General features: G+C 34.7%; 1 protein-coding gene across 2 annotated transcripts in view; it reads right to left on the reverse strand.

Moving 5' to 3' along the window:
• The window catches only part of ZNRF2 (zinc and ring finger 2), a 101,344-nt gene continuing 79,230 nt past the window's right edge, over positions 1,011 to 23,124 (reverse strand). Inside the window, exons 3-6 of one of the 2 annotated variants that reach the window (XR_002340314.1) lie at positions 19,332 to 19,408; positions 13,187 to 13,292; positions 5,868 to 5,948; positions 1,011 to 5,466 (exon numbers count right to left, since the gene is read on the reverse strand). Coding sequence is in view for 1 of the 2 variants with exons in the window: in XM_003134814.5 (XP_003134862.2) it covers positions 5,891 to 5,948; positions 13,187 to 13,292 (164 nt within the window). In the remaining variant the exon portion in view is untranslated. The remainder of the gene's footprint in view (positions 5,467 to 5,867; positions 5,949 to 13,186; positions 13,293 to 19,331; positions 19,409 to 23,124) is intronic. The other variant, XM_003134814.5, reaches the window with a different exon arrangement.

The following is a 23,124-nucleotide window of genomic DNA, read 5'->3' on the forward strand; positions in this document are numbered from 1 at the left end:
AATTTAAAACGTTATGACTGTGCACTGAAAGACCAACCCACTCCCCAATTCAATAACTATTCAATCAGATTTCAATTACAAATTTACCAAATAGGTTTTACATTATAAATTTCCAAGTGCATCTTTTCTTATGGTTGTGGTAATAACGACAGACTTCTCTGCCCATTACCATTACAAAGAGTCCCTTCTTAAACTACTACAGAACTTTAACTCATATTTTTAGATTCAATTTTGTGGTAATGGGTAAAGAAACTGTGACATCAATTAATTCATGGTAACCTTTCAACTTTAGACAATTGTTTTATTGTAATGTACAATCAACACAAACATTTAAACATAAATTTCCTTAAAAGCATTCTTTTCTTATTTTCTACCTCTAAATAATGGGATAATTTGGCAAGATCATTTGGAAGTTTTATTTATTAAAATAATAATGAATTGTTCCATTTTGGTTTAGAACATACTAATACAACTTGTTTCTGATACATTTTCTCTATTTCTTGTGATTGATGCTTTTGACACTTAACAGGAAAATGCTTTCTAACAGAGGAAATTAAGTATTAATGGAAGAGTTGAAGAAACCATGGATAGAGCAATAGAGGTAAATATCTCTTTTTACCATGATTTTCAAATAAGGGAACTCATATAGTCATTGCAAAGCAATAAAATGTAATGGATTGCTGTAATAATAAAGATCAATAATATCATCATCAAGTTCCAAAATCCCTTTTGTGTATCTCTATAGGGTCTGCTAACTGTATTACATGCACACAGATGCTCAAAATGCTTTTGACTTATAATGACACCTTTTCAAGATGCTGGCACCAGGTTCACTGGTAACAGGGTACTGACAGAACTCTAAGTTTATAAATATAAATTATCAATACTTACGATCTCAGCATACCAAATGAAAATGGAAGTCATGAGAATTTAGTAATAGAAGAAGTCAGTCATTTATGATTCTAAGACCTGGGAACCTGACAGGTGCCTCACAGAGTTAAGAAGAATGATGGTGGTCAAAACTATAACATCACTTTTTAAAATTTCATTTATTACTGGAATGTGAGTTAATGCCATGCTGCTTTTTGCCTCTCTATAAATAAGGAACCAACAATCAATCTATCCTATTATTAGCCATTGGTCTAAAATTTATGATAGCTTAAGTATCTGAAAATATGCCAACTCTCCTAAGTAGAGTGATGTTGCATTTTCAACTAAAACTAAACATTGTCATATCCGGTTTTCTTTGATGCCTTGTACTTTCCATGGAGAATCAGGTAACTTGGAAGACGAGGTATTTCCCATTCAGTACAGGAATTCTGTGATTTGAAAAGAAATTCGGTTTCCCATCTTAAGCATAGCACTCACTGCACATGGTACTCAAAGTATTGTCTGTATAAGTTGCTACCAAAAAAGTTTTACCAGCTATTCCTGAATAAGGATCACTACTAGGAGTATACCAAGTAGCAATTTCCTATAAAGTAAACCAAGTAACAATTTACTTTCAGAATGAAAAGATCTGGGTTGAGAAGAAAAGTGGTCAGTAACACAGATAATGTAACTACAATGCTTTACCATACAGCAAAGAAAAAATCAGAAGTTACATACTTCGGAAATAAAGGCGAATGGGCCAAAGACAAAATATTGGCATGCTAAAATGTTTTAACTTGGAAAATATCTGTACAAGAACAAGGAACATTTTGCATTTAACCACCCATTGTCAGTATGTATGGAGTTCACCTCAGGATAAATCAAAATTCAAGAAAATGGCTCTAATGAACTAGGAAACTTCCTGCAACTAACAAACTGTACTCATATTTAATAGCAATATTTACCTCTATGTCGTTTTACAAAATTCCTAATAATCTGATTTATGTGGAAATTTCCTCTTTGAAAGTATAAGATTACTGGATATTATTAACAATGCATAATGTAGATGTCAATCTGATAAGTTCAATTATTCCTGAATTTTAAAAAAGAAGTTCATGCTTTGTTCAAATGTAGCTTATTGTTAGGAAATTTTCCTTCTTCAACTCTCCAAGTTAGTAAATAAAATTAGATACTATTTACATTAAATTTACAGGCTTTTTTCATTTAAAGGAATATCCCCGGGTCTTGCTACATATTAAACAATTGCTCTTAAACTTCACCATACCCAAATTTAGAAGGCAAAACCAGCTTTGAAAAAAATCTGGTATTTTCATTAACTAATTTAAACTGAAATCTTTTCAAAATACAGACTGCAAATGTGCTCCTCAGGCATTTGAGGGCTACACTGTTTAGTAGGAGAAAACTGAAATAACTGTAAATAACATTTAAATGAAATAGAAGACTTGCACTAAGAAACCAAAATCTAAACAGTATACAGCAGATAACAGCCAACCTGACTTTTTTTAGTTGTTCTGGCTACCACAAAAAAAAAAAAAAAAAAAATCAGTCATAGAAAACGCTATTTATATTTCAATCAAAACACCACTTTTAAAACACAATCTATATCTGATTTATAACCAGACCTGGAAAACACAGATTAAGACTATTCTTAGTCTATTTCTCTGGGAAGGAGCCAGAAGAAGACAGAATGATTGGACTCTTATACGTTCTTACACTCTCTTATACATTCTGGGGGGGGGGGGGAAGCCAGATTAACATAAAATGAGTCAAAATTGGCAATAAAAAATCCATTATGAAGAAAAGGGTGGCCCTCAAGGAAATCTATATACCCAACTGCGATCTTATTTGAAAACAAGTATTTACAAAGATTCTAGAAAACTATTACCTAGGCTTTCAATCTTTATTTTGTCTCCATAATATTCAGTTGTCAGTAGTTTCAGCTATGCATTTAAATATCTCGGGTAACCTGATGTCCTATGTTACACTGTTCAATGTCTGTATATAAATTTACAAACATTACAAGTGATACTATGTGTAATATTACTTATGATATTTTTTCAGAATAGTAATTTTAAGTAAAAACTGGAGTATCTAGGCTTTACGAATCTTTTCACTTCAATTCCTAAATTCTTCTTTTTAGGAAGTAATTGATGGAGACTCAATTTTAAAGTAGAAAAAAAGAATAAAGCCAACTTCTGTAAATTTTAACCAAAAAAAAAAAAAAAAAGGATTTTTATAAGCAGATTTAAGTAAATACTGTTCTAGACAAATAATCAAGTAGCACTTGACACGGACAAACACTGAACTTCCTTTTAAACCACAGGAGCTTCTATTGCAGAAACCGCAGCACAGAACCTCATGCAAAGAGAGGCTAAGTGAACGAGACTCTGAGAGTATGATACAGGTTAAAGAAGGAAAACTAACTCAGGCCAATCAACTTTAGAAGATAATGAGTAAGTTATATCAGAAAATCAACTTCTGAGAGAATATCAAAAGTTTACTACCACAACTATAGCAAATCTTTTCCTTTAAGAACGGAAGCCAACACAATAATTCTTAGAATTAGAAAAGGAGAAACAAAATGAATTATTCACATTCCAAGAGGTTTCTTCCGTGTGCGTGTGTGAATGTGCGTGTAATGTGTGAGCAAAGCTTAGAAAATTGAAAACATGAACTAAGATACATTCATATTAAGATCTCATGACAACAGAAAAAATTAAGAAAAGAATATTTTCCTTGAGGAAAGAATATTTTCTGTAACTGGTTAAGAAAGCACCTATGAAACTATGCTGTTGGCTGTCACAATGAAGGTTTTGGATTCTTCTATCAATTGCAGCATAACAAAAGGCATTTCACAGCATTAACTTTAGGAAAAATGTTACCTGGTCTAGAATCACACAGAAAGCCATTAAAAACTCTTCTAATTGTTTAAAATACACAAATTTCTACGGGTAGCAGCGGTTGCTCCTCTACCTCCCCTTTAAAAAAATGAATCAGAAGCAATAAAGTAGGGAAAAAATTTGAGAAGGATTAAGAATAGCAGCAGTAAACAGAAAAGCAATACTTAAAGATATTAAAGAAAGCTTAAGATAAGGAAACAGTGCTGTGCAACTTTCAATTATACTTAGTAAAGTGCACTGCTTTAATTGTTCACTGATAACATTTTCCCTATGTTGGAAACACAAAATCTATTTATTGGTGTCTTCGATATTAAAACAAAACAAAACAAAAAAAAACCCTCACTATTACAGCCCTGAGAGCTCTCTTCCAGTATTTTTTAACCATTCAGATATATTTTGTGGGAATATTTATTCGCATAGTTTTGCTTAATACATTTCTTTCTACACAGACTGAATTTAAAAGTCTCCAACATTTTCAATTACAGTAATAACATTAATAAATTATAAATTAACAAAATCTTCATGTTTGCTTTAAAAAAATCATTTATCAAATGCTAACATCCAGATTATCTGGAAAATTAAAGATGCAAATTGCTATAAATCTGGCATCCCAATTAAATTCTGATTTTTAAAAGTATATAAAAATGTCCCTCAAATTATTTCAAGTTCCACTCAAGAAATTTTATTTTACCCTTTTCATAAGTTATTAAGTTTACAACCTGCTAAACATTTTACCCAAATGTGGGAAAATTGCTTAGAGATGCAAAGCACAATAAAATAATTACATTAAAAGAACAAACAAACATACCCGTTAAAACAAAGTTACTATAGCTGGCAGCACTTAAAACTGGTGAATTTTTTTTTTTTAAGTTGCATAGCTGCAAGATGATTCATTGCTGATTAACTGTTGAACAGTTTTATTTAAAAGAAAATAATATATTTAATAAATTGCAATTCAGTAGATAATCCTAGATTTAATCAATTAAAATATAAGTAGGTAACGTGATTTTCACTCTTTGGACTGCATTCTGATAATGTTAAACCTTTAATTTAAAATATTAACATACTTTAGCTTTCCTATGTAGAAGTCTATTTTCCACTCTTGGAAAAAAACAAAAATTGAAGAACTTGAGATCATTGTCTACATTCAGAGAATGTTTTACTGCTTGATTACATTTCTTGGTGTCACATTTAAAACTTTAGTTTTTAAGAAGTAAACTATGTGGTGTTCAATTTCAGAACAGATGAATGCAGGAACATCATGTTGGGGAAAATAAAGGGACCCCAAAGTGAAAACCAAAACAAATCAAACACAGCTAGTTGCGCAGTTCGAGAGAACTTAATAAAAAGTAAATCAACTTTTAAATCAGTTAACTTTGGCGTCTGAATACAAAATGTTCATCAGTATTACCTATGTGGATGACTATTAAGGGATATGCAGCATTTTCAAAATCCCTGTGTGTCCTTTATATGCATGTTTGGTACACTGAGTTCTGTGGCAACTGTCCTCTCGAGTGGGATTTTTTTTTTCCTGTATGATTGTCCATCTCTGCATATTGAGTCTCACAGAACTTAGATTTCTGGCTGAGTGTGCCTGCATTTTTGTTTTTGCTTTTCCAGAGACAGATCTTCATATCCTCTCAGTTTTTCAAGCATCTTGAAAAGACAAGGAAACCTGTGCAAAAGTGGATACATTTAATTTAAATAGTGATCCGTAATAGCAACACAAATCAAAATACAACATCCACTACTCCCTGAACACTGCTTTAGATGGTAAATTTTCATACACTTACTTAGTATTCTAAAAACTCATAAAATTTGCGTTCTGCTAAAAAACCAAATCAATGACACAGCAGGATCAATTAAAGCTTAAAACTGTCACAAAAAAAAAGCCACTGCACAGCCTTCCTCCCCACAATAGAAACTATACCAGAGAGCAGAACACACACACACACACACACACACACACACACACCTCTCAGTGAATAAATCAATGAATAAAAATGGTGGCTGAGAATATCTAACTCACATTAACAGTTTAAAAAGCAATTAAAACAACAAAAAAGGGAGAATTACCTATAAAACAGGAAGCTAAATGCTTAATCTGAAGGGTGCTCAGGGCAAGATCTATTTACTTCAAACCATTCATCTATGCAGCTAGAAAAGAAAAAACAATCAGAAAATTGAAACACTTATGTTTAATTGTTTATGACAGCCATGATTAAAATGCTCACTTTTGACATTAATATCTCGGCAGGAAAAGTCAATATTTTAAATGATCATATTTGGCATATATAGGTAACAAAAAGGATATGTTTATTACATTTTGATTATTCTAAACAGTTAAGGAAATAAATGTTTGCAAAATTAAGCTATAAAGTACTTTAAAGTTTAAAACACAACAACCATTCCCAAAAGAGGACCTAAGGAACCAACACTACCATTTTTCAAAATTAAATGACAAATCTGGATAGATATTTCTCTCTTCAAGACAGTTATTCATTTATGAAAATATCAACTAGTTCATGCCACAGATCAAGCTTTTAAATTTTAATTCTTGACAATAGTGCACTGCATGTTAAAAGACCGTATTTATATGTGATATGAGTACTGAAAACTTATTTTATTTCTAACCCTTCCTTCCTATAGTACATATGCATATACAAATAAATATATCATCATCCATTTGTATTTATAAAGTATTTCATGATTTTATAAGAAGTTAAATATTAGGGCGCATATTTAATTATCATTATAGCTCTGCACTGTCCAAGGCAGTAAGCCACATGCCACATATGCTATTTAAATTTTAATTCATTAAAATTAAACAAAAGGGAGTTCCCATTGTGACTCAGTGGTTAACGAACTCGACTAGTATCCATGAGGACGCGGGTTCAATCCCTGACCTCACTCAATGGGTTAAGGATCCGGTGTTGCCATGAGCTGTGGTGTAGGTCGCAGACATGGCTCGGATCCTGGGTTGCTGTGACTGTGGCTGGCAGCTATAGCTCCAATTTGACCCCTAGCCTGGGAACTTCCATATGCCACAGGTGCGGCCCTAAAAAGCAAACAAAAACAAAAGACAGTGAATGATATTATCAATGTATTGAAAAATAAAATAAAATAAAAATGCAGTTTCTCAGTTGCACAAGCCATGTTTTGAAAGCTCAACATCCACATGGCTAGTGGCTGCTCTACTAGGCAGCACAGATACAGAACACTTCCCCACTGTAGGAAGTTCTAAAGATAAACTCAAGGCCTTAAGAAGGTTAAGTAACTTGCCTAACAGCTAGGAAAGTACCCAAGCAGAATTTAAACTGTCCAATATTCCCACTGTTGATGCATGTCAAATTTGCATGTCACAAAGTTAGAAGACTTGGCTAATATGTTGAAGGGCAAAATTAATATTTATCATTCTCATATCCTGACAGGATAGTTTGATAGGTAAAATTGATGGATAAATTTAAAAGGAAAAGAGATCAAAAAAGATCTCATGCACATGATACTCTTTCAAATATCTGAAATAATTTCTGTGCCCATTAAGAATTCTGCTGTCTAAATAAACAGGCCAAATTTGCCTTATGACACTGTTTTCAGTCTGCTCACTAACCTACAGGACTACCTGGTCTACGAGAGTACCTTTCACCACGAAGCACTGAGAGCCGAACGAAATCCTCCAGATGTGCGAACAATTCCCAGTACGAGTGAACAGTGCCTCGCAACCTCTACTTCTCATTTTACAATCATGTGATTTCACTTCATCTTGACAGAGTAACTACTCAAAAATCCCAGGTCCTTCTTACATAAATTGCTCTGTCAACTCACGTTATTTAAAACATTATTATTTCCCTTTCCCACCTCCAGCAGGAAATCTCTCCGGATTTTGGTGCTTTTCATTTTTAGGCCTCTTCTTACTCTATAACTTTTTGTGTGCATTCCAAAACAACACGTGGCTTCTATATTTTAAATTTTATTTGAATGCTACCATAAAGTATGCTTTTTTCCTAATAGTTTTTTTCAGTAGATTTGTTTGAGATTTGCAACTGCTAATAAAAAGCATCTAATTTTAAAATTTTCATTGTGTATAGTGTTCTACATATAAGCACACTGGCATTTCTTTTACTGATGGGCACTTTCAGTTGTGCCATGAAAACTTCTGTACATCTCTGAGCAGTCTGACTCAAAGGGTGGTCCTCCCAGTGCTAATCCATAGCCACTTATTACCAGTTCTTTAAACACACTGCTTTGATTGGCTTTTAAAAAAAATAAACACACTGCTTTGATTGGCTTTAAAAAAAAATCACTGCAAGACTTTCTCGATGAAGACAGCCTTGTACTGACTAATATTCTGGCACAAGATCTTTGATCTCACATTGTATCTGCACACTTAGCAGTAGTTTAAGGACTGTCATGGAGCAAGATCAGGAATTCCTAACTACAGGATATGCACAGCACACAGGTAATACAGAGCTATCTGCAAAGTATGCCAACTCATATTTGTGTGCTTACTGGGCACTTGACGTTCCTTTTTGTAAATTGGTTGTTAACAATTTTTGCCAGTTTTTCTATTTTGATTTGTCTTTTTAAAAAATAGATTTATAGAAGTTATTACCCAGATATTTCAGCTATAACAAACATGTTTTCGATGAATCTTGCTTCATACAAAACTGTGCACTAAAAACAACAGGACTTAAGAGAAAAAAACCAGGTTAAAGGCAGACCACTCAAATAATACAACCTTGTAATCAGAACAAAGATGTGTTCATTCTAAATAAGAAAAATAGCTCTGTAAACAGGACTTTTTTTTAAGGGTCAGGTTAGCTTAATGTAAGGAGGATTAAAGGAAGGGTTGATACTGTTGGATACAGAGACAAAGGGCAATGCACAGAATTTAAGAACTATGAAGTAATTAAGCAAGCATTTCCAAAATAAATCCCAAGGCTTAACTGAACTGGGTGTGAGAACATTCAGTGAATGGATATCCTTATAGTTAAATGTTTTCTTCCATGACTTGTTTCCTCATCTGCTTTTTTTGATGGAGTAAAACATTAACATGCTAAAAAACATTATATATGATCCAGTATGATCACGTCATTATGTTGTCACCATATAACTATTTCCCAATTCTAATGAATAAATTGCATTACAAAAATTTGCTGAAGGAAAGCACTGTTTCAGATATCAAAACTTTGTTGTTATATCTATTGAAAACCATTTTGTCTGTGGTCTCATTTTTTACTTTTTCACAGTATCACGATGAAAAAAAGTTTTAAATTGTAAAAGTAGTCAAAATGATCAACTTTTAAGTTTTTATGGGGGGTTGTTTTAGCCCCCCCCCCAATAATTCCTTACTATGAGGTTAAGAACACTCTCCATATTCTTTCCAACAATTCAGATTTTGGTTTCCATGAGGAGATATTAGTCAATATGGAGTTAATTCTTCTTTCAAATATAAAACAGGGATTCTAGTTCTTTTTTTTTTTTTCCCCAGGATTCTATTACTTTTTCATGTCAATGATCCCAGTGCCATTCGCTGAATAGTTCATTCTTATTTTTACTACACTGTAATACCAACTTTGGCAAACCAATTTTTCTATTCATTCGTTAAACAAACACTTATACAGCATCTATTATGTGCCAGCACTTTCTAAAAGTAACTCATTTAAAACTTATGAAGTTCTATGAAGTTGGTACTCTTGCCTCATTTTACAGATAAGAGAGAGAAAAGTTATATAACTTGATTAAGATCACACAGTGAAATAGCAGCAGGGCTGGGATTCGAATCTGAGGAGGCTTGACTCCCAACAGGCTGTGCTTTTAACCTCCAGGCTGTCCATATATGCTGTCTCTCCACACACGTATGAGTGCTGTGGCCTCTACTCATCCCCACTGATTTGGATAGAACAAGGACCTCCCAGCATGCTTTTCTTCTTTATGAGAGACTCAGCTGTTCTTGGCCCTTTGTTCTTTTGTCTACATGTATTTAGGAATCACCTTGTCAAGATACATGAACAAACTAGTTGACATTTGACTGGGGTAGTATTAACTATTTAGATTTAGGATAACATGACCTCTCTATGACACTGAGTTTCCCTATCCACAAAATAGTAAGCCTCCATATTTATTTTAGACCTTCTATAATATCTTCCAATAAAGTTTTAAAGTCTTGAATACCTTTTGTAGGATTTATTCTTTTTTTTTTTCCTGGCCACACCTGAGGCATGTGAAAGTTACCAGGCCAGGGATCAAACCTGTGCCATAACCAGAGCCACAGCAGTGACAATGCTGGATCCTTAACTTGCTGAGCCACAAGGGAACTCATACAGGATTTATTCTTTAATATACCTTATTCCTGTTGTAGTTTCCGTTGTTGTTAATATTATTATTCTTAAAAAAGGTATATTTTTCTAACTAGGATATGAATGCAACTGATTTTAATATGTTGATCTCATATCTGGCAATCTGGCTAAATTCCTGTTAACTTTAATAATTATCTAATATTTATTGTCTTTAAGTTATTGATAATAAATACAGAATTTATTAAGTGAATATAGTCTTGCTCCCTTGTCAACATGGTGCATTATGACATATAAATTTTCTATTCTTTTTTTTTATTACTCAAATGAATTTATCACATCTGTAGTTGTATAATGATCATAACAATCTGATTTCACAGGATTTCCATCCCACAGCCCAAGCACATCCCCCCACCCCCCAAACTGTCTCCTCCGGAGACCATAAGTTTTTCTATGTCTGTGAGTCAGCATCTGTTCTGCAAAGTTCCGTCTGTCCTTTTTTCAGATTCCACATGTCATTGAAAGCATTTGATGTTGGTGTCTCATTGTATGGCTGACTTCACTTAGCATGATAGTTTCTAGGTCCATCCATATTGCTAAAAATGCCAGTATTTCATTCTTTTTAATGGCTGAGTAATATTCCATTGTGCATATGTCCCACATCTTCTTGATCCACTCCTCTGTCAATGGACATTGAGATTGTTTCCATGTCTTGGCTATTGAGAAGAATGCTGCAGTGAACATCAGAGTACATGTGTCTTTGCGAGTTGTGGTTTTCTCTGGATAGATGCCCAGGAGGGGGATGGCTGTGTCAAATGGTAGTTCTATTTTTAGTTTTCTGAGGAATCTGCATACTGCTTTCCACAGTGATTGCACCAATTTACAATCCCACCAACAGTGTACTAGGGTTCCTTTTTCTCCACACCCTCTCCAGCACTTATTGTTTGTAGACTTTTGGGTGATGGCCATTCTGGCTGGTGTAAGGTGGTACCTCAGAGTGGTTTTGATTTGCATTTCTCTACTAATGAGTGATGTTGAACATCTTTTCATGTGTTTCTCTGCCATCTGTATGTCTTCTTTGGAGAACTGTCTGTTTAGATCTTCTGCCCATTTTTTGATGGGGTTGTTTGTTTTTTTGTTGTTGAGCTGCAGAAGGTGTTCATAAATTTTGGAGATTAATTCCTTGTCAGTCGATTCACTTGCAAAGATTTTCTCCCATTCTGTGGGTTGTCTTTTCGTGTTGTTTAGGGTTTCCTTTGCTGTGCAGAAACTTTGAAGTTTGATTAGGTCCCATTTGCTTATTTTTGTTTTTATTGTCAATACTCTAAGAGGTGGATCTGAGAAGATGTTGCTTAAATTTTCTATTCTTACAATGTCTTCGTATTCCTAGCATAAATCCAATTTGGTCAAGAGGCATTCTTTTAAATATATACTGATGAATTTGGTTTGCCAATATGTTTTTGGATTTTGTGTTTATGTTCACAAATAAAGTGTCTTTTAATTTTCTTTTCTTAACACTATCCTTGTCTGATATGGGTATCAAGTTTATGCTAGTCTATAAAATAAGTGGGAGAATCTTTTATCTTCTACTTTGGGGGGAATTTATGATCGTCAACATGGTATTATTTGCGTATCTGGTAGAACTTGCTGTCAAACTGTCATCTGTAGGCCTGTTTTTAATTAGTTTGTTTCTGTTTTTGTTTTGTCTTTTCAGGGCCACACCCGCGGCATATAGAGGTTCCCAGGCCAGGGGTCGAATTGGAGCTACAGCTGCCGGCCTACACCACAGACACAGCAATGCCTGATCAGAGCCACGTCTGCGACCTACAGCACAGCTCACAGCAATGCCAGATCCTTAATCCACTGAGCAAGGCCAAGGATCGAACCTGCAACCTCATGGTTCCTAGTCAGATTCATTTTCACTGAACCACGATGGGAACTCCTGCTAAAACTCTTTATTGCCAAGTACATGATCAATTTCTATAATACTTTCTATGTACTTGAAAAGAAAATGGACTCTCTAGTTGCTGGGTGCATGTACACACATACACATCCATTAGATCCAAACTGTTAACTGTATTGAGCAATTTTCCTAGGTCTTAACTAATTTTGCGTACGTCTGATTGACTCAATGAGAAATATGCTGACATTTCCCATCATCATGACAGATTCAATTTTTTTCTGACAGTTCCATAAATATTTTACTTTGAGATTGTGTTATTTGGTACACAAAGAACTACATTTTATAAGCTTTTATCACCATATTGTACCAATAATACCTTTTACAATAGAGTTAGTTTTGTCCAATATTAATTTGCTTTGTCAGTTTTTAGTTAATATTTGCCTGGATATAGTTTTCTATCCTTTTGTTTCCTTATTTCTCTATATCCCTTATGTTTAAGTGTGTTGCTCATCAATAGCACATCCCAATCTTTTGTTTTCAAGTGGTGAGTTTGGATTTATTCTAACTGCCGATACTGAATTTACTTTTGCCTCTTTGTTTCTTGGTACTGTTTACTGTTTTCTTTATGTCTGCCCCAATCTCCATGCCCTGCTTTTAAACAAAATTCCACCTTCTTCCTTTTCTTGACTTTAAAGTTATAGTTTTCCATTCTTTTTGTACGTTACCTTAAATCATCTTTTTACCTAAGTTTTTTCCATGTTGTTCTGCAACCAACAACACTTTATAAGAACCAGATGGGCTCTGGAGTCAAAGAGACACGGCTGGAATCCCAGTTCTTCCATTTACTATTAACCATGTAACCTTGCAGATGTTGCCTATGGTCGGTCCCCCAGCTTATTCCTTCAACTGTGAAGTCAGACTGTTATGAGGCTTACATAAAATAACCTATTTAAGAAGTGATGGACAACACCTGGATCAGAGTAAATGCTGAATAAATGATAGACTTTAGGATCCAAACAGATGCGGGCTTAAACTGTAGTACTATAAGGAAAAAAGGCCATTATTCTTTAAGAAATGGGGAAAGAGAGTTTAAATTAAGGGAAAAAAAAAAACCTTTTGAGCCCTAGCTACAATGTCTGAAACTTAGGTCTTTTAGTCTAAGATCAACTTGGTTATTACCATAAAATTAAACTTACCCTTTATGATATATGCATAGACAAGGCAGTCGTGCTATCGTATCTCCCTGCTGCAACTCTTCAAGGCATATTGAACATTCCCCAGCATCTTTACTCAGTACATCCTCTGAGAAAAGAGAAAAGAATTTAGGGTAATAGAACTGAAAGAATTATGTGGATGGTAATTTATAAAAAGGGGTAACTGGTATATTCTGTTAAAATACATAGAACTCAGCACCTACAACTGATAAACTACTCATAATCAACGACTAATATTTACCTTTATTATGGACAGTGTCTTTCACTTCCGTTTAAATTTCCCTGAGGCATTACAGTAAGGAAGAAGTGCACAGAATCCTCCTACTTGCAAAGGACTTTGCTATCAAACTTTATTGGTAAGTCAGTTATTTGTAATTTATTTTCCTTATCCTACTAATCAGTATTAATTTGGTGCCCAAGCTAGTTCAAAAAAGTGTATAAAATAGAACACGGCAGAAAAAAACAATACTATCATGAATTTTTAAAATTCTAAAATAAAATCATGTAAGTTATAGAAATCACCCCGAATATTAAACTTTAAAAAAATCTGCTTAATTCAAGAAAATGCAAAAGTAGCTCAAAGCTTTTATGTAGATTCTGAAAGGGACTTTTGGAAAGTTGAGGATTCCAGACAGTGGACTGAACAATTCTCCTTAATCCTTTTCCATGACAATGCCAAGCCTAATCCACGTACTCACGAGACTTATTTTCAGAAGGCCCTGAACAAAGTGTTTAAAATAACTGTTGTGAAATTCCTTATAAAGCAAAGATTCCTTTCGAAAAAAAGTTCTCTCAATTTATGTTTTACACCGAAATTTTAAATTGTTTTATTAATGTTAAATTTTAATTTTTAAAAGGATCTTGTGTAACAACAGAGTAAGCTTTGTGACTCTTTTTAAATGAGGAATAACTAAAACAATGCCGTTACTGTAGAGCATGGAGAAACTGCTCGACAGTATACAGTCTCGATGAGTTGTGAGAATGAAAAACAAAAGCAGGAACATGCAATATAAATTTATACCACAAATAGACATGTTACTGTTTTGGGAAGTGAAAAATCAAACAAGCTAAGGAGAAAGACTAAATCAATCTTTATCTAAATACTTAAAACACAGATCAAGGTAGGAAAGTTTCCTAAAATTATTTGTCTGGTGGTTCCACACCTGCTGCTAAAACCAACAAATTTCATCGTGCACATATCTGTAATAGTTCCTTGTAGAAAGTCCATTCTATTCATTTTGAGACAGCACATTAAGAGGAAACACAGACTCTATTTGGTCTATAAAAGGGAAAGTATCAGCAGATGTTTACCCATAAGGCTAGAGGGGGTACCAGAGCAACTTTCACCGGAAAAAGAGAGGCCTCGGCAAGAAGGTTTATGCTTTCAGATCTGGGGAATATGGTTAAAGTGATTTTAGCTAACTACTGGGTAGCTCACAAACTAATATATCACATCAGACTTATCCAGAAAAAGATTTCTGGGCAAGTATAACTGGATAAGTGAAAAGTGCTCTTTATTAATTAACACCCCCTCAAAAGTCCTTTCCCCATTTTTCTTTTCTGGATCCTGGAGATCCCAACCACTACCCCTGCCCCAACTGCAACTTTCCTCCTTCTTTTGACCTACATTTTTCTATTACTGTTCTGGATAGCTTTCCACAGATGGGGAACTAGTTTAAGGTAACACACCTAACTAGTGCTGAAATTAACTGGTACACTGGAACCCACAAAACGGGAGTCATTCCAGTGGCCCCGACCACATCACAAATCTGTAGCACAGTCACCCTGCACTTACGGAGAACACCTCACTGTCGAGGAAACTTAACACCATTCACGATGCTCCAACTCAGCTTTGGCTAGCTTTACCTTGCCCCCCAAAACAGGACCTGCTAAGCCTTAGAAGGAAACCCCTATTCTTCTGGCCAATCATGTCCTGTTTCTGTGGTGCCTCGTCTAAGGTCCCATAAAATTCACTCTTGCCCAAAATCCCCTGGAGAAGTGCTTGCTGAGCACTGTAGTCTTCCAATCTATGGACTGTTTTCTCCTGAATAAAGGGCATCAAACTTAAATTTTTTTAGGTTTTGTCATTTGACATTAGGATAACAGCAATGAAAACAAAAGTCTGAAGCAAACACTAAAACACCACAGTACAAGTCTCTAATTCCAAATAATATGGCATATTCTCACCACTTACGTTTTTTCACCACAACGATATCCAACATCATAATACGAATCTAAGTCTTACAACTAACTTTAAAAAATTAACCATTACTTTTTATCAAGTCTAAGACATAAATGATAATAAGATGCACCACTAGTTTAATATTCCCAGAAAAAAGGCTTCCATATATAAATCAATTTTAAGATATCTCACTTTCTATAGCTATTAAAAATTTTTAAAAAGAAGTATGTCCTAGAATTGATGGGAGAGGGTATCAAATTTTCTTCCTCTTGGAATACATTAACAATGCATATAGATTTAAATCTAAATGAACCATAAAACCTCAATTATCATAAATCAGTGAGACAGACCAGCTTTCAAAAAATACAAAGTACTGCCACATTTTTGCCATACAAGTCTATGTAACAGAGCCTCAACCATACACAAATAGGTAGAAATCTATTACATACTACAAGCTTCTGAATTCATTCATTCACAGAAAAATAAGTGTCTTATAATACTTTTATGTTGACCTATGACTATCAACTCTTGTTTCTTTATTGCAAGAGGTTTGTTTTAAAAATCTTTGAGTTGGGAATTTTTAGTATCTTAAAAAGCCTTGGTTTTATCCAGTTTATGAGAATTAATTAATTTACAGCGTAACAAAGACAAATCCAATCTGCATAAAATCATCAGAATAGCTTGTATTTTAAGAATATAATGATATGCTTCTCAGTTACTAAGTTTAAAAAAACCTTTTTAGTTTAATCTAGAATGCCGTATTAAAGTCTTTTTTTTTTTTTTTTTTTTCTTTTTCCCTTTTTTGGTCTTTTTAGGGCCGCACCCTTGGCATTTGGAAGTTCCCAGGCTAGAGGCAGAATCAGAACCATAGTCGCTGGCCTGTACCACAGCCACAGCCACATGGGATCTGAGCCCCGTCTGCGACCTACACCACAGCTACGGCAATGCCAGATCCCTAATCCACTAAGTGAGGCCGGGTATCGAACTTGCATCCTCATGGATACTAATCAGATTCATTTTCACTGAGCCACAATGGGAACTCCAAAGTCAGTCATTTTTATCAGAAGGTTCCTAAGCCCAAGTAATGAAAACTAAGCTGAACTATATTTTCTATATTTAGAAAGGTATACATATACATATATTCAAGAACATTCCGAACACATTAATTTCAATATAGAAGCAGCCTAATATCCAATTTAAATAGCTTCTAATGAAATGACCTCTGCTCAGAAAATTAAAAGCTAATGTTAACATATTATAGCCACTGCTCAACTTCATTTTGATAAGAAACTGAGTTAAAAGCAAGTTCAATCTCATTATAAAACCTCAGTTACTGCCTCAAATAGCAAATGCTTAATTTTCAAGTGTGAAAGTTGTTTTTTCGGTTTTGTTTTGTTTTTTTTTGTCTTTTTAGGGCCGGACTTGCAGCATACTGAGGTTCCCAGGTTAGGGGGTCCAATCAGAGCCCAAACCGCCGGCCCACACCACAGCCACAGCAACATGGGATCTGAGCTGCATCTGTGATGTACACCACAGCTCACAGCAATGCCAGATCCTTAACCCACTGAGCAGGGCCAGGGATCGAACCTGCGTCCTCATGGATACTAGTTGGGTTCATTAACCGCTGAGCCATGACGGGAACTCCAAGTGTTAAAATCTTATTTCCAATAGAATTTGCCTTTGTATGTCTGAAAGTATTTTTTTAAATATTTTTGAAAATTCACTACACAACATGATTAATTTTTGTCTAGGAATTTTCTAGAGTACTTCCCTCTTCTACCCCAATTATAACACTGTAATTTCATTGACAGGGAGTTTCCAGCTTAGTAATGAAATACATTCAGAGTTAAATAGGTCCCAATTAAATCCAGGACAGTGAAGCACCTTCAAGATAGCTGAGACTAAAGATTATTAACTCTTTAGTCAATCAATTAAAAGCACTCCTGAAGAACCCACCTAAGGCAATAAGGAGTCAATGCTTTAGGAATGGAATACCTTGAGGGCAGACTACTAACTAGCCAAATAGATGTGAGAAAAGCTAAGCAGGGAACCCAAACAGATTTAACTACCACAGCTGGCTAGTCTGGAATCCCCCTCCCCACAAGCACTGATCAGTGGAGAGATACTCAAGACTGTGAAACTAAACTTGCGTTGCTTTTTCAAAAGTGTTGTTGATGTCCTACCTAACATCTGGAAGAGTAAAATCAGTCTATTGCTTATCAGTCTAATTCTCTGATTTATTCTCATGGTACTGATATATAAAAAAGAATTAAACCTGGAAGAGAGCAATGATTTTATCCCAAAGTGGGTACCAGAATCACTTGGGTATGTGTGCTGTCTTAATACAGGAAAAAAAAAAAAAAAAAAAAATTTGCATATACCTGGGCTCCATCCCTAGAGATTCTGAAATATGTACCTATTTCTGAAATACAACTGCTGTCAAGGGAACAGCATGCTAAAGGAAAAAGAGCATAAGATTTAAAGTTGCAAATTTGATAGGAATTTCTATTCTCACTATTAGTTAGGTACATAAACTCCAAAATGTTGATTAAATTTTCTTTTATTCTTCTTTAATACCAGTATAATAAAGGTATTCAAAATATTGTAGAGATGAAATTTTAAAGACATATAAAAATCCTACTCTACAAAAAATTCTACTATATAAAATATTAGTTTTTATCATTATTATTAGAAAAAACTTCGTGGACTTCTCCAAAAACAAAATTGGTCATTTTTCTCTTTCCTTTTCTCCCCATTCTGGTATTCTAGCTGTTTCAACCTTATACCATGTCATAAATAATCCCTGGCCACCAGAAACTTCTGCAGGATGCCTCTGACTCAGCTACTTCTAGAAACCTATTGCAATTGCCAGCCTGGGAATAACTCCATACAAATGACACAGCCTAATAATTTTTAAGTGGTTTGGCTTCATTCTGCATTTAAAAAGCATAATAAATGCCCACTTTTTTTTTTTTACATTCTTTTAGACCTATTTAAGTCGTTTTTTATTAACCCTATGAGATAACTAAAGTTATCTCCATTTTATAGATAAAGAAACTAAAGCTCATATAAATTAATTTACCAGAAGTTACTAAACTAGTAAGTTCTGGGGTCAGGATTCAAATTCAGGCTAGGTCTTTGGACTTTTTACAACTTCAGGTATTTTGTTACAAGAAACAATTTCACTTTAAAACAGTATGAATACAGAAGCAGATGAACTATTTTAGGCAACTTTTGATTTGAAATACTTAAAATGGGAATGGCTACCTATTTAGAGGAAGTATGCTTCATTTTCTAGAGTTATTAAACTGCTACAAAAACTAGTATCAGAAATGAGCTCACACTTTACCACTTCCTTCTGTGGAACAGGAAAACAGTCCTGTCCAATAGAACTTTCTATGATAACAGAAACAATTTTTTATCTGTTTTGTCCAAAATATGGCCTGAAAATAGCACTTGAAATGTGACCAGTGGAAGGAGGAACTGAACTTTACATTTTATTTAATTTTAGCAAAATAAACTGTCTATATATTTTAATATAGTAGATAAGGAACAGACATTTATAAACTGGTTAACAACTTCTGTAAATTGTTATTTTACTTATAGCCTCAAGCTCTTAATTTGCATTGCCCAAAGAAAATTACTTAAAATTCAAGCAGCCAAATATGCAAAATTAAAATATTTAGCAAGTACAAGCACATATCCGTATAGTTATTGCAGATCAAGACAACATGAAAAAAAGCAGACAGCCAAAATCCTTTCGACGGGGGTGGGGGGTGGAGAAAAACAACAAATTAAGACTATATTCGTTAGAGGCAGCCATGAAAACTCCATGCGAAAATTTCATAATCATCACAACTTTATTTTCAGATCAAGCATCCAAAGGTACATGATCCTTTCAGCAAAATACAATGCCAAGCACTATTATGGATCAGGCAATTTTACCTGAAGACTTATTTTTTGTTCTTGAACCCTCAATGATAGCAGTAGAAAACAAAAGCAGCTGAAATGTGAAATAATCCCTAGAAAAATCAAGAATTAAATAAATTTACAACATTAGTAAGAAGCAATTACTCAAAGAATGAAAAATTGGGGCTCACAAAGTATTAATAAATTCTTTCAGATATAAATTTATGTCTAACAGACTTAAAAGATGTTAACATTAATATTCTAGATTATAGATAACACGAGCTGTTACTATACTCAAATATCAAGAGGGGAATTAGAAATGATATTTAACAAAGGGAAACTGCCATTTTCACTGTAAAACTAGTATGTCAAGAAAAACATGGGAATAACCTTTATTAAACTGTCTAAAAACTCAAAGTTCATGATCAGGGTCAACTTTTATCCTTTTTAGAAACTTATTATGCTTCAATGAGGAACTACTGGCTTCCTCTGCCTAGATTCCACTGACATTTATCGCATCAATGCTTTCTTTAGTTTAAATTGACTAAAACACAGCCACTTTTCATTTGCATTGTTAGAGACCTACTTTTAAATTAAGACTCTTCTTCAAAAGGAGACAGAAATTGTGACTCTTCTGATGACTTTGAAGGAAAAATGTGTCCTCTTGGGAATATTGTGGAAATTGACCTTTGGTACCTTCTCCAAGAAAATGTTTAGTAAAATAAAATGGAACCCAAACTATATACGCTAAAAGGCAAAATATGTAAAACCAACACTAGATACTAATAAATTTAGCTTCCTTGGCCTTTTTGTTCCTAACTTGCCTTAAAAAGAGATAGCTCAGGATTAAGTATTTTATAAAACCAGGTACCGAATAAGATGCAAGAAGAAGTCATATAAGTCACCTAAGAAATTATTAACCAAATTATTCCTCAATCTCCAAATCAAATTAAAATGACTTTCCTATATTCCTTTCCTGTCAACAAATCACTGATTTGCTAAACCCTAAACAAGTATTTACTAAAATGAGCTGTCCACTTAAAAAGTTAAAAAAAAAACCCTGCTAAATATGTACAAAAATACAGTGAAATACACTTTGAGCTGAACCTAAAGTTTCAGGTCCATTTTTGTTTAGAATCACTATAAGAGAAAAATACCAGTCCTAAAAAAACAAACAAAAAAGCTGATTTTCAAACTTAATTTATGATTGTATACTTCTAAAATTAATGTATTAAATTATAATGTCAGATTTAATGACAAGAACAAAAGAGTGAATTAAAATCTGGTGAATTAAAATGTAGCAAATAAAAAAAAATGTTGTAGACAGTTCTGGGGTCAAATTCCAACTCTGCAACCTATTCAGGAGTATAATGGGGATAACAATACCTGCTTCATAGTGTAATATTAAGAACTAAATAACGTAATACCTATCTGTTAAATGGCTAGCACTTCACCTGGCAAGGAGCAGGTATGTTCTGAATAGCAGCTATGCGATTACTCGCAAGAAAGGACTCTTCCTCTGCATTTGTTTTTTCCAATCTGAAGAAATGATGAAACCTGCTCAACCTGTGTCTTAAGAGTGTTATGAAGATCTCATGAAATAGCACAAATGGAAGGCAGTCCCATGGAGACACAACAGGCCTGCACTTTGGACAATGCACAAAATTCTCTGAGCCTCCTTTCCTTTAAATAAATCCCATCATAACATCTGCATCTCACATAGTCTTTAATATTGATGATTAAAAGAAATAATGGGTGTAAAAATGCTTAAGAGGAGTTCCCTGGTGGCCTAGTGGTTAAGGATTTGGCATTGTCACTGTTGTGGCTCAGGTCACTGTTGCGGCGTGGGTTTGATCTGTGGCCTGGGAACTTTTACATGCTTGCAGGTGCTGGCCAAAAAAAAAAAAGCTTAAGACTCTACATATTAGTTAAATTAAAACTACTATAGTACTAAAACTATAAAATGTCAATTAAAATGGCACTACAACATACGATAAAACCTATCAGAACTATCATCAGATTTATGAGCCAGGATTCTATTTATCATCCTGTTAGAATGAATTTGAGAAGGAGTATTATAATGTTTATGTGTACTGCTTTCATTAACTAAAGTGTGGTCTCTTCCTTCTGCCAAGATAATTAGCAAGCTGACTGGTAAATACTGTCCCAGGGTCATAAACTCAAAATGCCTAAAGGGGGATAAGCCAGAAAACATTCAGGTAGCTCACCTTTTAAACTATTTTATAAGAAAAAGAGTAGCACAGTAGTGACAACGACTGTCAACTGAATCTGGCCTCGGCCTCAGGGGTTAACAGGTAGTCACAACCAACTGGTGCCTGCAGTCCTATCTAAAGAGGAAGCTGCTGTGGGAATAAAGGGTTAGTCCGGCTAGATACATTTCAAGCAGCTGCAAAGCTAGGTTTTAAGATGAAATTTCTTCATTTTCAAAATATCGACTCAAAAACATTTTTGATATTGTGTAAGCAAACAAAAAAATGTCTGTGAGTCAGATGGAGCCAATATTTTGCAACCTCTATATATAACAAGCAGTAAATGCCGCAAGGGCAGGGAACCTTGTAGGTTCTCATTACTTCAGCACTTAGCATGGTGTTTTGCACACCATAACTGCTCGATAAATATTTTTTGAACAACCAATGAAGCGAACGCTCTCAGAGGACTAAAGAAAGCACCAAGCAAAAAATGAACAACGGACAGAGAAAATGCCCCAAAGCCAGGAGGTTGGTGTTTCAGTGACTTGGGCACTTTGTTTACAGTCTGGTGACTCAGCTGAGCTCAGACCCTTCTTGTTTTTAAGTGTACTAATTTCTTCTTTATCCAGATGGCTCATATCAGCCAGTCAACCAGTAAGCACTGAATATATATGTGGAGCACACCAATAAATAATCACAGGTTAATTAATATGTATGGATAAAGAATTAAAAGCACAATGTAGGCATAGGAGAGATATTTTAAGTGTCCACTCCTAAGGATTTATTTGAGTGTGAAACTCAAATGTATCTGTAGGAAAAAGCAGGAAGTTGAGACCACCAGCTCTGATAATAGCAGTCATGTAACGTTAACCACTGAGAGCTTTTTCTTTCTCTCTCTCTTTCTTTTTTTAAAGGGCTGCACGTGCAACATATGGCTGTGGTTCCCAGGCTAGGGGTCGAATCGGAGCTGCAGCTGCTGGCCTACACCACAGCCACAGCAACGCTGGATCCGAGCCATATCTGCGAACCGTACCACAGCTTGTGGCAACACCGGATCCTTAACCTACTAAAGCAAGGTCAGAGATCGAACCCGCATCCTCATGGATGCTACGTGGGTTTGCTACCACTGAGCCACAATGGGAACTCTGAGAGTTCTTTCTTAATCCCCTTTTACTCTGCTATTAAATGACAAAATACTGTGACTAAATTACTAAAATAACAGTGACTAATTACTGAGTCCTGGAGAATCTAAATCTAGATTCATCTGAAACGTTGAGTAATGAAATCTTATGAAAATCAAGAAAGAGCAAGTGTAAAATGGTTTTTTGTTTTTTAAAAAATTGTTTTAAGGAAAGGGAAAACACACTAATTTCCAAAGAAGAGGTTTCCTTCTCTCAGCTTAACATTTACCAATCCGTAAGTTGCCCAGGCAACCTCAGCATCTGAGTGAATCCCACTGGGACAAGGGAAGATGGCTGTTGTACCACTGCAAGGACCAGCAAGAACTACGACTCTCTCTGCACCCCAAACAGGGACACTTCTTTCCTCACACTTCTAGACAAAAAGTGCTAGTGTGTGTCAAGCTAATGACCACAAGGTTCACAAGAGAAGAATACCCT

This window comes from Sus scrofa, chromosome 18, assembly GCF_000003025.6.
Source record: "Sus scrofa isolate TJ Tabasco breed Duroc chromosome 18, Sscrofa11.1, whole genome shotgun sequence".
Classification (NCBI taxonomy): Eukaryota; Metazoa; Chordata; class Mammalia; order Artiodactyla; family Suidae; genus Sus; species Sus scrofa.